Here is a 14,488-nt window from a genome sequence, read left to right as displayed (position 1 = left end):
AATGAAAAGAAAAAAAGACGAAACAGAAAACCAGGCGATGACAGGAATGTGTGCGCCTGAATCTAACTGTCGGTACCGGTAGAATCCAGCGAGGAGTGAATGGTCAAATACTGAGGGCGTGTCTGATGGAGCAATGGACCAGGACCGATGAGTGAGTGCAGCTGTGAGGGGAGAGGAGAAGGCAGGCTGAGGGAGAGACAGAGCGAGAGAAAGAGAGAGGGTGGAAGGTAGCTGGGGAAATGATAAATCTAACAGTAACAACAATTAAATAAACACAAGAAATAAATAACAAACGTGATCAAAGGCAAGTTTTATCATGTTCTTCAATAACTAAGAGCAGACTTCTCTATTTAAAAACGGAGAACAACTAAGGCGAAACAAAGACAACAAATGATCCGAGATCTTGACAAAAACGTCCTTTTTAATGCGTGAAACTTTTACTCTGAAAACAAATGACCAAGCAAAGAATTCTAGTTGTGTCGTGAATATTGGTGAGATGTTGTATCATCGCACTTTAAAGAGACTGATACGTGCATCGCCCCTTCTTTTGGGATCTGGATGTTCTGCACTCACTCCTTCTGCCGCCAACCCCAGGGAGGGCGGCGGGGGGGGGGGGGGGGGGGGGGGGGGCACCTGTGTATTTTATTTTAACCCTAGAGACGTCCCTGGATACAGAGATACACACAGTGCTAATCTCATGTGACGTCACTACTACACACATAAAAAAAAGACCCGACTTCACTGGCAAATGGGCATCTGTTGGTTCTGTTTCCTAAGTCAGGAAGCATTCTGACCAGAAGGGAGGGGAGGGGGAAGTCGGGGAATCAAGTTCCGGGTCTTCCCTCGGATCAGCCTTCAAATCCTCATCTCCGCTTGTGTTGACTGACTGGCTGTGATCTCAATCGGCTCACAGATAGCGACGGCGCTCCTTTCAGCGTTTCATAGGCGCTTTCTCTCTCTCTCTCTCTCTCTCTCTGCGTGTGTGTGTGGGAGGGACTAAAGGAAAGCTCCCCTCCGCCACAGCATCGTGCATTAGTAGGAGGAGGGGAAATGGGGGGGAACTCAAAGCACACTCGCCGATAAGGTTTCTTTTTTTTCTCTCCCCCCCCCCCCCCCCTAATCTCTCCTCCTGGTCCTGTGGCTGGAAGAAGAAGAAGGAGTCGATCGGGATGCTGAGGTAGCGCGGTGAGTCCGTCCGCCTCTCTGTATCTGTTATATCAGTGCGGTGTGCTGATGCGTTTTTTTATTTGTTTTTTTTTTTTTTTTTTGCCAGGGATTAGAAAAGAACAAATAAAAGAGGATTGTGCACGGTCCACCCTTATGCAGAGGGGCTTATGCCACATCCTGTGTCTGAATTCAGGAAAAGAACAGAAGTGTTCAGGGGCATTCCGATAGGCTTTCGTTATATTGGTGGACCTAAGTACTATGCTTGCATTTCCCATGAATTGATGAGTTTTTACTCAAACGTGTGTGTGTGTGTGTGTAGGTGGGGGTGCGTAGGCGTGTGTGTGTGTGCGAGTGTACATCAGGTATTGTCCACTAGAGAACAAATGGCTTTAGCTTAAGCTCGGTTTAAACGTGGTATGTTTTCCTAATTGGATACGGAGGCTTTCTGGCTAATCACCGAGCTCTGTAAGCGCCTTTCAGAAGAGCGTCCGTGGATTTCTTTCAAATTGGCCCATCCGCTTTAAAGCGCTCTTTCTTTCTGAGTCATAAACACGTGCACTTTTGCGCAACTTCGCCAGAATACAACCAAGTTTTTTTCATTCTTTTTTTTTTTTTTTTTTTTTTTTAAATAGATCTCGGATGTAGGCTGCCATGTTCAAACTCTGAGCCGGCGTGTCTGTCGTCCACTTCTTAGGGATGCTGTGGAGTGGAGACGCCGTGGGAGAAAGTCTCAGAGAGAAACACGAATGGCTTCCCCGAAGCTGCTTCCCGCAAAGGAGGCAGGCAAGCAGTCCGAGCTGAACCCAGAAGCACTCGACCGGGTTTCCGGTGTGCAGCACGCCCGGAAGTCGGCCGGATCAACAGGAGAGGGGCTCCCCGGGGAGGGCGGCTGCGCTCCCGCCCGCGGCAGCGGCAGCCGCGGCCGGTGCCTTTCAGCACCGAGGACAGCGCAGCGCAGGGCGGGCGCTGAGGGGAAACTCTGCCCTCCCCCCGGCGGCGAGGAGAAGCTCCGAGTTTGCTGCGACGAGGAATTGGAGACCTCCTTCACCTTCATCGACGAGAACGTCAACTTGCGACTGGCCAGCCCGGAGACCGGCTGCAAAACTTCGCACAGGCCCGCCCGCAACGGCGAGCCTTGCTCCGAGACTCTGCCGGAGCTCTCGTTCATGTCCGAGGACGACCTCTCCTTCGGCGAAGGCTCCGGGAGCTCCGTGGACTACGGCTTCATCAGCGCGGTCACGTTCCTGGTGACCGGGATCTCCCTGGTGATCATCTCCTACGCCGTGCCGCGGGACGTGGAGGTGGACCGCGACAGCGTGTCGGCGCGGGAGATGGAGCGGCTGGAGATGGAGAGCGCCCGGATAGGCGCCCACCTGGACCGCTGCGTGATCGCGGGACTCTGCCTGCTGACGCTGGGCGGCGTCGTGCTCTCCACGCTGCTCATGATCTCCATGTGGAAGGGGGAGATGTACAGGAGGAAGCTCATGGCCTACTCCAAGCGCTCGGCCAAACTGTACGGCTCCATCAGCCTGAAGACAAGATCCAGCCCCAGCCACTCGTCTGCCCGCTTGTCCCTGGAGGAGGAGATGGTGGAGACTTTGGCTTAAGCCGCCGCTCCGCATAGAAACGCTTGTTTGTTTTGAACGAGGATTAACGTCAGCCACGCACATTTCATAACTGCTGAACTAGCTATTACATGTAAGACGCTACAATGGTAGGGAATGGGCTGAATGGAGGTCCTAGATGTGTTGTAGTTTGAACCTATGTTCAGACTAGGGTAATTTGAACATTGGATTCAAACTACCCTATGGTATTAGTGACGAGTTTTTTTTTTTTGCTCATCACTAATACCAAATCAGCCTGAGCAAGATGAACGTGGTCCACATGGATGATAGCTGGAGAATTGCCACAGCTACTTTTCTGCCAATTTTTGGGCCTGTATGGGTTCCACATTTAAGAGAGACCTGTTGATTGGGGTTTCCATGCCAACAGGGGCAAGAGCACTAGACCTACCCATGTGGTAAATTACCCCCAGTCAGCAGGTATGTGGGCCAATCATGGACTTTGCCCAGGCTGGATGGGCACTAAGTAGGCACGGCTTCTTCTGGAAGATCCAAATGGGTCAACTTGATAACTGATGTCAGCAAAACAACTCTCATTAAAAAAAGAATTAGACTTTTATTATTATTGAGTTGTTAAACAATAAGTTTAACAACACTTCTAGGGCCATGTGGATACCACTTTGTGTCCAGAGTTGATCTAACCTGCTGTATGAATGAAGATGCATCTACTATGTAAACCAGGGACTGTCCCAATACAAGCCATTTTGTCAGCCCATTTCCTGCCTATAGAGTCCCATATGTAAGCCAAGTGAACTAGGCCAACCAGCCTCGACGAACACTTCAGTTCTCACACAGATTAAAGAAAATAAAATAATCTAATTTGTGATTACTTTAATGAAGAATAACCTTACATTTAGATTCACATTCACAAAATTTACTAAGGATTAAAAGCGTCAGCCATATGCTGTAATGTTTGATCATTGAGTACAACCAGCTCATAATGACGACACAAGATATAATCAATTTTTTTTGAAAAGACAACTAACTCCCATTCCCCCCCCCAAAAAAAATTGGTCTAACAAATACATTTTTTTAAAAGAATGTCTGCTCCGTTTAGGTTAATCTGCTTCAGGTTTCATTTGTCTGAATATTCTTGTCTGTCAATTCGTTTCTAATGCCCAAAAAACGCATTAAAATGTCCCTTTTTGTGTTTTCACAAAAAATAAAATGAAATAAAACTTTTATGAATCTGACATTGGTCAGTGTAATATAATTTTTGAATTTTGAAACGGACATAATTAAATGCAGTCGGGAGTCATTAAAGTACCAAATGCTGCCTTCCGCATTTTCTTTAGCGGTAAATGGTCACAGTTTCTTCGTGACAAATAGAATTTCCTGCTGGTGGAGGTGCTGATGGAAATTCATGTTTTCAGACAGCCGAACATTTTTATTAGTACAAATTAAGAAAACACAACATTACCTACCCACAACTACAAATGAAAAAATACAACATTTAAAAAATAAAACCCGGCAGAGTTGGGAAACCTGAGACATTGCTGACTGGACAACCTTTGCCACCGGAAGTTATTCTGACTTTCGCGCGTTTGTCGAAAATCTGAATTTCAACAGTAGGTACACGATGGAAACGCAGCTGCCGCTATCGAGCCTAAACTGCTTCATTCTTTTTGGCAGTTCAGGCAATACAAAATACGGTGAATGTTTGCCTACTTGTCTTTAGAAAGAGAGATAAAACGCCAGTGTAATTTTCGGTTCTAAAGTTAAAAGAGGCGTCGTCCAAACAGCGATGCCTCAGGTATCCCACTCTGCCTTTTCTGTTTTGTAAATGTCATCATGTATTCTACATGCCTAGTTAATATTGTTGTGTTTTTGAACATGTTTTTGTGTTTTAGTCATTTGTTGACGTGGTTTGCACGTCGTGGCCACCGTAAATTGTGTCTTTCTTATTTTTTACCGTTGCAAGATCTCGAATCGTGAGATTTCTTGACTCGCTCCCTTTTTAGCGATCCCAGGATAATTCCACATTTTGCCATTTGTTAATCGTTTCTGTTGTCCGCCTCCGAGCTGGAGCTCTAGTCCATTCAAACTGGAACCGCACAATAATCAGAGACAATTTTCGAAAAATTGCCAAATGACACTTATAAGCACAATGAAGCTAATTGGCGCTAATAGGGAAATGACTGAGTTAAATTAGAGAAATAACATCGTCTTCCCCATTAATTTACTGCTATCCACCCAGCCGTTGTCTTTGCCACCTATTCAGAAAATAGAAACTAAATGTTGCTTTTTTTTTTAGCTTTAAATAATGGGAAGTGAACTATGTGAGGGTCACTGTTAGCTCACCACAGTAAACCATGAAATCTGACACCTTAAGTGCCCCTCCCCACCCCAAAAAATAAAAAAAATAAAATTTTACTCAGGGGCCACCCTAAATTCTGCAAATTACAATCTGAATCTGTACATGTCATTTATGTAACTAGCAAAGAAAGTCTCAAAATTTCAAATCGCATACGCAATCCAGACAAACCATTCAGAGGCTTTCTGTGACCAACGCTGAGGGCTTTTATTTATCGGAGTCATTCATTTTTAATGTGAAGGTTTCCAGCAGTGACACGGCAGAGCAGGGGCACATTTCAGTCCGTCCGTCCGTCCGTCCCCCCCCCCCTCCGGGCAAATGAGTGGGAGAAAGCAGAGGCCTGTGAAGCTTGTCCCTGTCTCACCGAGAAGGAGGAGAATCAGCTCAGCGGTCCACGCCGTAATATCCAGTGACAGTTCCTCTTTGGTGCAGTGCTGAGGTAAGCCAGTAAGCCTGGCAGTTTGGGGTTTTTTCTTGACGCATGTGTGCCGGAGACACACTCCGGTTTGACTGTTGTGAGCAGTTTGACGTTTCTTGCTCCCCCTTCCTCTCTGTTCATAGGATTTCTTCGCCCAGCAGATACGTGGCACAATCTGCACAACCCTGTTCCGAATGAGACGTACTGTACGTACTTTGGAGAAACACGGACCCGAGCGCCTGTAACTTTCCCTGTTTTTGATCGGCCTTTCTCTGTGAGCCAGCTTTTCCTTTTCCCCATCCCCGTGCTTTAAAGATGCGGTTTAAGCACAACTAATAACACATGAAAGAGTTGCCCTACTTCGAAAATCCTAAGCTGCCATGACTTCAAAGAGCCAATTATCTCTCTAATTCAGGATATTATTACACTTAAATCCTCACGTTTTGGTGTGATTAGAGTGATTTGCTGATCAAATGGCAGCGGGTAAAAATGCAGATTCTGAGCTAAGGTGTTTAATGCAAATTTACTAAAAAAATTGTAAACCTTCTCTTACAAAGCTGAAAATTTTTGTTTTTATCCAAAAAAGTAAAAAGAAAACAACCAAAAAACATTTTTTCTGCTTAATGAGCGTCAGGTAATTTGATAAAATTCTATTACAAATGATTATTTATGCAAACTGGTCTCATAAAACGTGTGGACTAAAGCTGATATCTGAAACTGTGAACTAGCCTTTTAGCTTTTAGCCAATAGCTCCAAAGCAGATGTCAACTTTATTTGTGAAATCAATAGATTGTTACAAAAAAAAAAAACGAAACCAAAAAATAAAATAAAATAAATAAAAATTAGAAGTATAAACTCTTTTCTCACTTTTTAAAACCAGTACTTACTGTGTGTTGCACGTGAGGGGCAGAAAGGGGGCTTGGCGTTCACGCGGCAACTTCATAATCACAGATATTTCTTTACCGCAGTAAAATATTATTTTGCACAAGACAAGTGCTAACGATTTCTCTGCAGCGTCCCTGTAACCTTGGTTCCCGTTTCTCTGATTTGCAGGGCTGGGTTACCCCGTTTCATTGGCTTATGTTCACAACGACATGAGTCAGCCCGCGCTAACGAGAGACGTAGGCTGATCACCATATGCGATATATATATATATATATGCAAACAGTAGACTGCATAAAAGAAATAGGCGCTCATCTGTGAAAAATCTGTGGATCTGCTTTATCCAGCTTTGGTTTGTCTGACCTTAGAGCTGACAAATGTTTGTGTATTTTTCTGAAAAATACAATGGAGTTTGCTCCCAATGGTGATGAGCCGTCAAACGAAGCCATTTCCAGGAAAGGTAATAAAATTTAACAAGAGCGATGAGGCAGTGGTGTTGTTGTTGTTGAAGGAAGCAGTAAATCCAGATCCCACATGACAGCGCTGTATATTGAAAGCAAAATTCAGTCAATTAGGAGCTCCGATTGTTGCTTTCAGTAAAAACAAGACCGAGCTGCAGGTTGTTTCTTCTTCTCATGCACTTTAACGTCATGCAGGATCTCTTCTGTTTTTTTTTCCTCTTTGTGACATGAGAAAAAAAGGATAACCAATTTAAATACAGAGAGGTATTTTCAAATGACGATTTAATCTGTTGATGGATAAAAATCTATCAAAAAAACCCAACATGGCCCTTTGTGAAAAAGTAATTGCTTCCAAAACGTGTAACTGACTGTGCCACACTTGCCATCAACTCTTTGTCACAACTGGGACTTTTACGTCGCTGTGGGGAAATCTGGTCCATTTATATTTGAAGAGTTGCTTAAATCCAGCAACTTTGAAGGCTTTTGGTGCATGAACAGCTGCAGCACCTCAGTCAGATACATGGTCCTGTATTTGACTAAGTCACTCCGAAACTTTCATTTGGTTTGGACTTATTGTGTGTATCAGTTCATTCACTGTACTGCTACATAAAATCCAAGCGGACTTTAGCTAAACGTTACAAGCGGTTGGTTGGTTGGTCAGACTCTGTCCTTCATGAACCGCAATCAATTTACTAAATACTTTATGGAGTAAATACAAAAGGACTGGAGGGCCAATCTGCACATTAACGTCATATTCAGCAGCACTGCTATATCCAATCAAAACAAATGTCGAGAAAGTGTCACAGTTCTACCAAATCAATCATTAAAAACTTAGAAGTAATTATAGATCAGTTGATATCCTTCCCAGAGCTTTCCTTAAGAGAGTTTTTCCTGTCACTGATTCCGATCAAATGAGAAAACTCATCTCTCTCAACTGGTGTTTTCCACTCGTCAAAGTGTTTAAAGACTTTTGCATAAATGCAGACTGTGAAAGAACCACTGTGCTGGTTCTGTTTGAGCCTCGGTGTAGCATTCAACACGGTGACATGTTACTGAAGCAAATGGAGAGATGACTCGAAATCACTGACCTGTGAGTGGTTTGAGCGGGAAGAAAATGAAATCCGGGGTACCTCGGGGCAGGGGCGCAACTACATATTTCTGAGGTGGATGCGAACATCTCACCGGCTGCGGCTGCGTAGTGTCCGTCTCTAGGTAACCATGACAACAGCGGCAGTTTGTGGGGTCCTATTTAGGTCCCGCAACAACAATTTAGCTGACCCTAATATTTCCCGTGTTTTGTTTTGGTCATTATTATTACACTTATTGTTGAGATGTGTGTGATAGGTGTGTCTATCAGACATTATAGCAATACGGAATAAATCGCGTCCCGTATTGGACAACAACAACCGCCTGTCATTTCAGGCTAGCTTAAGCTAACCTGAATATTTACAACTCTCTTGTTGATACACTGACATTTCTTACCTTCTGTCTTTCAACCACTTTGAAAAGCTTTTCTTCGTCTCTCCAACATCTCTATCCTTACCCCCTCTTCCGTTTTCTGTTTTGTGCCCCCGAGTTTTTTCTGCGCCCCATCTTTAGCTCCCTGTTGTCGAGGCATTGCTACAAATTTAAAAGAAAAAAAACACGCGAAGGGCCGCTGCCCAAGCTACCTGTATGGGAGGGGAGAGCGGCTGGCAGGGAGGGGCGTCTAATCAATGCTGTTCCTCTGTTATTGATCATTTCATACAAAAACAGCTGTTAAGTACATAAAATGCTGACTAGAAAAAAGAATTTCCCACATTGTTTTTGCGCCCCTCTCTAGTGCAGCGCCCATATGCGTTGCATACACTGCATATCCACCTTTTGCTCCACTGCCTCGGGCTTTCATCCTCGGGCCCCTAGCTAATATCTACAGTACATGCTCCCACTAGCTCAGATTATAGCAAGTAAGAAGATCACTTACCATGAGTATGCAGATGATACACAGCCCTTCATTACAATATCACAGGGTGGCTAATCAATCCATGGATGTGCCATAACTCTCTTCAGCTGAACCTGAAACTTCACTGAAGTAATAATTTTTTGACCCAAGCAGTAATCATCAAGGGTCAGCATGTAGTTATTTCAAGCTAGAAACAATCGATAAGGCCTGAAACCAAGGTCTCGGACCTGAACCTTCAGAGACACATAAAGACAATTACAAAGTTGGCCTTCTGTCACCTGAAGGATATTCCCGGGATTAAAGGACTAATGTTCCGGCAAGGTCTTAAAAATACCATCCGTATGTTTATCTTCAGCAGAATCGATTATTGCAATGGCGTCCGCACTGGCCAATCAGACAGCTGCTGCTGCTGCTCACGTTCTCACTGAATGGCTTATTATGTTGCGATTTGTTTTACAACCTAACATGTGGTTGTTACAAAAAAAGGAAAGAAGGGTAAGCAGGGAAATTTTTGTTCACAGCTCTCTACATTACAGATGAAAAATGCCGAAAATGTAACCAAGTTTATGTTAACAATCGTCTTCTGGTGTTCCACCATCTATGATAACGCCATCATCCCAATGCATAAAGGATCATAAACACAAATGGAAGCTATAAACAGACAGAGACATACATCCTCCTCTCATCATCATCATCCCTCTGCTTTTTTCTCTTTCAGTCACGGCTGGCAGCCAGAACCGGGCCTCCACTCATACAGCCAACTGAACGTGTTGGAGGGATTTAATCAGGGATTTGTTTGAGGAGACAGCTTTTTTTTTTACATGCCAAGCTCGAGTGTATTTTCAGAGCTTTCATACATAAGCTCTTTATCCTTGAGCAGAGCACAGCTAAATCACACTTATTGATATTTGTCCGGGCTCCCGGGTAAGTCGATCCCTTCAGGTGAGGCCGAAGAGGAGCTAAAACTGCCTCCGTCAGCAAATTTCCTAATGGGGTCACGGTCTGCCACCGTCCTGTCTTTGCTAAGACTCGAGACGTGAATGTGTGTGTGTGTGTGTACCAGGTTTTATATCCTTATGGGAACCTATTTCTGTCTACAATGTGAGGTTATGGGGACCATTGCACCTTGTGGGGACATTTTCTTGGTCCTCATGAGGAAAATTGTTGTTTTTGGGTTAGTGGTTAGGTTTGTGATGGTCAGGTTTAGGGTAAAGGTTATGGTAAGGGTTAGGCTGTAGAAATAATGAAAGTCAACGTGAAGTCCCCACAAGTGATGAAAACACGACTGTGTGTGTGTGTAATCTAATTATTTTTTACAGTATATTTGAGTAACACAGTCTCACTTTGTGAATATGGTCTGATTCAGCAGACGTGACTAATTTGAAATGGGATCCAGATGGGATGGAGCTGAACGCAGAGCTTTTACTTTGGAGTTGTAAATGTAAAATAAAACATTCTGCCTTAATAAATAAACTTAACTTAAGCACTTTATTTAACAGTCTGATTAACTCTAATGTGGAGAATTGCATGGAAAAATACAAACATTCTGCCTCGATTTAATCTGTGAAAAAGGATAAATGACTTAAAAAAAAATAAAAATTGCAAACAAAAATGTCAAAGGTGTTGGATACGTTTGAGTTTACTTACTAAAATGGGTGGGAAGTGTTGGCGGACATAATTTTTTAAAGGTCTTTCCACAAATTCCTAATTGGATTTGGGTCTGGTCTTTGGCTAGGCCATTTTAACACAAGTGTCTGGCTCTGATCCAGACTACGCTACTGTACCTCTGACCGTATACGTTGGGATGTTGTGCTTCTGGAGGGTGAACCTCTGCCCCAGTTTCGAGGGGTTATGCAACCTCTAAGAGGTTCTTCTACCATAATTTTTCCCGTCCGTGCAAAAGAAAATCATCCCCCACACACTCACCGAGTATCACGGAGCGAATGTCGGGATAAAGCAGGTTGGATTTTCATGCAAGTCACGAAGTTTGTTTTGTTTTTTTTTTTTACGGTATATTAGCCATTTGACTGCTTCTCTGATTAATGCTCTGCTTGCCTTGTCTATACGTTTAGGCAGATTACTATGTCTTGTTGGCAGATTTTTCTCTTTTTTTCTACTTTTAGATTATCAAACATTTCTTCGTGGGATTTCCAATTGCTCGAGGCGTTGCTTTACAAACCAACCCCGTGTGTTCACCCTGATCTGTCTGCGGTTTTTCTTCGTTTGATCACAAATGTTTTCTAACGAACCCAAATCCTTGAATCCTTTAGAGAGCGACATAAATTGAGATTAAATCACACACAGGAGAACTCTGATGACCGGCGACTTCTGAAGGTCGTCGGTTGCACTTTGTTTTATTTTGGAGCATCAGAGCCAAAAGGGGGCACAATGAAAAAAGAAAACAGGTGATCCAACTAATTTAATTAATTAATGTTAATTTTTTTTTTATCCAAGTACTCAAAATAAAGTTTATCCAAGTAAATATGTTAAATGTTTATGAAGTCATCATGTTAAACAAATTCAAATAAATGAAGTTGTTAAAGCTTTTCCTCCATTTTGTTAAGTTATTGCAAAAATGTTTATAAGTTCATGTCTTTCCTTAAAACTCCATGCACATATATTCCACATTGTGATGATGTGCAATACTTTTTTGGGGGTGAGTTTTACAAATTTATATAAGATATACTTTTTGCAAAAATCACAATTGTGTGTAGAATTCTGAGGAAAGAGATTAATTTAATACAGCTAGGAATAAGACATAACATGTGGAAAAAGTGAATGCTTTCCAGATGCTCTCTACTTTTTCTTGTTCTGGTATAAAATCCCAACATAATGTTGAAGGTTGCCGTTATCACATGATAAAATAGACGAGTTGAAATAGCTTGTAAGCACTATAAATACGCATTTCGGAGCTCGACCACTAACCAGCAGTTTTGCTCTATGTCATCGGGTTTCATCATATTTCTTACTTCCTGCTTTTTAATTCTTAACATATTGGAATTTTATTCCTTTCCTGGTTAAAATTGTTTCCTGCAGCCGTTCGGCCAGCTCCATCTGGAATGTGTCTGCCAGACGAAGGTTGCGGGAGCCACTCTGTGGGGAAGGTGGCGTGATGGAAGTGAATTTATTTAAAACGCCAATGTGCGTGAACTTCGCATGGAACCTTTCCCGATGAATCTGTAAACCTTCATGTTCAGATTGAATTTAAGCTTTTCTTGATTAAAGCCAAACAAACTTGCTGCTAGCTCTCCACATATAAGCTAAAACTAGGGGGGGTGGGGAATAAAAATAAAAAATCCACTCTTATTGATTGCCTTGGAGAGGAAAACTAATGCCAAGCTCCTAAAGGGTTCCGAGTTCATTCTCAGTTGCTTTCCTCCGAGAGGATATTTTTAGTCCTTGTGTGCATAGTGGATATTTGGGAAGCTCATTGTCCACAAAGCTTATTGCTGAGAATGCATTTGGCTCGGCTGGTTTGCATTTCGATACTGACTCTGTCCCGTGCAGCCACTTCTAAGCCCCTACATATTTACATGATTTCAGAACCAACAAAAGCTGGCTATCACCTGCAAACCTACTCTACAAGAAAAGACAAACCTCCTGTGATCATCTCCCCCCCGGGCCGTCGTAACCTTGCAAAGTAGTACTCTGTCACTCCCCGCATAGGCATCCTCGCTGACAAATCAGAAACCTTTCGGAAAACAGTCGCCACAGCGATTCCCCGTGCCCATTCCCGTTTCCTCCGAACCATCTGGCGCTTCAGCCGCCGGTACAAGAGAGGACGTTGGGTGATCGGACGGATCAATCAAACAGTGAAACCACTCAGCCGCTGCAGGAAGACAGTGCAGGTTTCACATCTCTTTTTCTCCCTGCCTCTATCATCTACTGCAGTGAATATTTAATGCGCTGTATTCAGTGGCAGAGATACAGTAATTCCTCTTTTGGCGATGTGGTTGCACAGTCGCTGCCTTCGCAGTAATATGCTATCTCTTCGGCTTGGAACTCATATGGATGATGCAGATGTGTACGTTGTAAATCACACGGACCTGCTGGGCTCTGCTGATTGAATTTGAATGAAATTGCTAATGTGGTCATTTGTCACACGTTGCCTCCTGTATGCATCTCTCCCTGCGTTGTGCCTTTGCTTTTACTCTAATTATAGCGATCGCTGGCGAGTTTTACGGCAGAAAATGCTCCGGAAAGGTCAGAGCGTGACCTCCAACGAGACGTCGCCCAGGCAACAAACGGAGAGGCTGGTGTATCCGTTTCAATAACTGATTATTCGATTAGAAATTGTGAAAAAAGTATTTTCTGCCTTAAGGGTTCCGTCTGGTTTTAGCTTTTCTGTCACATTTAATCATTTCAGATCATTTAGAGACGTTAAAATTTGAAAAAAGTAAACTGGTTAAATGCAAAGAGCAGTTTTCGAAAATAGTCAAAGCTCAGGATTTTGACGAAATGACCTCTGTTCCTTCATTTTGTGGGGTGGGGGGCTTGTTTTGTTTTATAAAAGTGAAACTAAGTGATTTTTTAAAAACGTTTTTTACATGATTCGGTTTATTGTCCTACTGCGTAGTTCAAGTCCAATTGAATTGTTTCTGGGTCACATAGGTGTCAAGTCATGCAGTTCATGGTTTCATCAGTCACAGGAAGTGTTTCTGATTAAGCAGAAAAGAGATCCCAGACCATCACACTGCCACCACCATGTTTGACTATAGGTATGGTGTATTATGTTGTAACAGGATGTGAACCTTCCAAAAAGTTCCACTCTGAATATTTTTCTACTTGTGGATAATCAGGGGGTTTTGTTGGTAAAATGTGAAATGCGCCTTTGTGGCATTTTGGTCAGCACAAGTTTGTCATACTGGAACTTTCCAATGAATGCAATTTTTAAATAAATTATATTTGAATTGGGGCACAAAGTGTTGCTTTTTGAGATATTTTAGCCTACTTCATGTTGTCAAACAGGATTCTGTTTAAGTGATTTCTTGATTCTATGAGTACGGCAGTCATTTTGACTGCATATGGCTGGTAACATTCACAATTAGTCTAAGATTTTAAAAAGGGACAATTGCTTTTTCACATAGGGTGCGGTTTGTTAGGACAAATTAGCAAAACAAGAAAAGGTTTCTGTAACAGAGTAATTAATTACATTTCACAGTAACTAAAAGTAGTTCTGTAACTTTTACAGGTACAATAATTTTTTTAAAGAGTTCTGTAGGCATTAAGCCCAAGAAAAAGTTGACTTTATATTTATATAAAAAGATTATTTCCTGCAGACACAAATGACAATCAATCTATCATTGAATTGCTGTTCGTGGTTCAGATTTTTTATAACTGTTCAGATTGAGGTGTGTGATAAACTAAAACAAGGCAGTGCCTAATTATGAAATGAAAAAAGAAAAGTTTGACTTACACACAAAATGCTGGTATGTGAGTTGTACTGTTGCTGTGTAGCATTCAATCTCTATAAAGTACACTCAGTCTGTGTGGATACCTTTGCAAGGACCTATAAAGTTAATTGGGGTGTCAATTTGTCTTGGGGTGACAAGACAAATTGTAACAGTTTATATTCTTAGGAACGACTATGGTTTAGTGGATTAAAAAACAGAACTTGCTTCGCTTCTAGAGCTCCATCTACTGTACCCTGGTTCACTCAGGAGTCTGCGTATGTTTGCTGCT

At 42.6% G+C, this 14,488-nt stretch overlaps 1 protein-coding gene across 2 annotated transcripts; it reads left to right on the top strand.

The window, feature by feature from the left end:
* The first annotated feature begins 656 nt into the window (after positions 1-656).
* Positions 657-5,488, top strand: tmem74 (transmembrane protein 74). Of its 2 annotated transcripts, XR_004338820.1 has the most exons (3): positions 657-1,185; positions 1,862-3,133; positions 5,478-5,488. XR_004338820.1 is itself a non-coding variant. In XM_032559482.1 (2 exons), the coding sequence occupies exon 2, from the start codon at positions 1,914-1,916 to the stop codon at positions 2,772-2,774; it is 861 nt and encodes a 286-aa protein (XP_032415373.1). In that variant the 5' UTR covers positions 657-1,185; positions 1,800-1,913; the 3' UTR covers positions 2,775-3,982. The 2 variants fall into 2 exon arrangements, 1 of the variants encoding a protein (XP_032415373.1); XM_032559482.1 differs by lacking the exon at positions 5,478-5,488 and having other exon boundaries at positions 1,800-3,982.
* Positions 5,489-14,488: the final 9,000 nt, after the last annotated feature.

This window comes from Xiphophorus hellerii, chromosome 3 (genome assembly GCF_003331165.1).
Source record: "Xiphophorus hellerii strain 12219 chromosome 3, Xiphophorus_hellerii-4.1, whole genome shotgun sequence".
Taxonomy (NCBI): domain Eukaryota; kingdom Metazoa; phylum Chordata; class Actinopteri; order Cyprinodontiformes; family Poeciliidae; genus Xiphophorus; species Xiphophorus hellerii.
The sequence above is the reverse complement of the archived record's forward strand: the minus strand, read 5'-3'. Positions and strand labels throughout refer to the sequence as shown.

Coding starts and splice junctions, on each gene's coding strand:
- tmem74 (XM_032559482.1), top strand. CDS start 1,914: ATGGCTTCCCCGAAGCTGCTTCCCGCAAAGGAGGCAGGCAAGCAGTCC.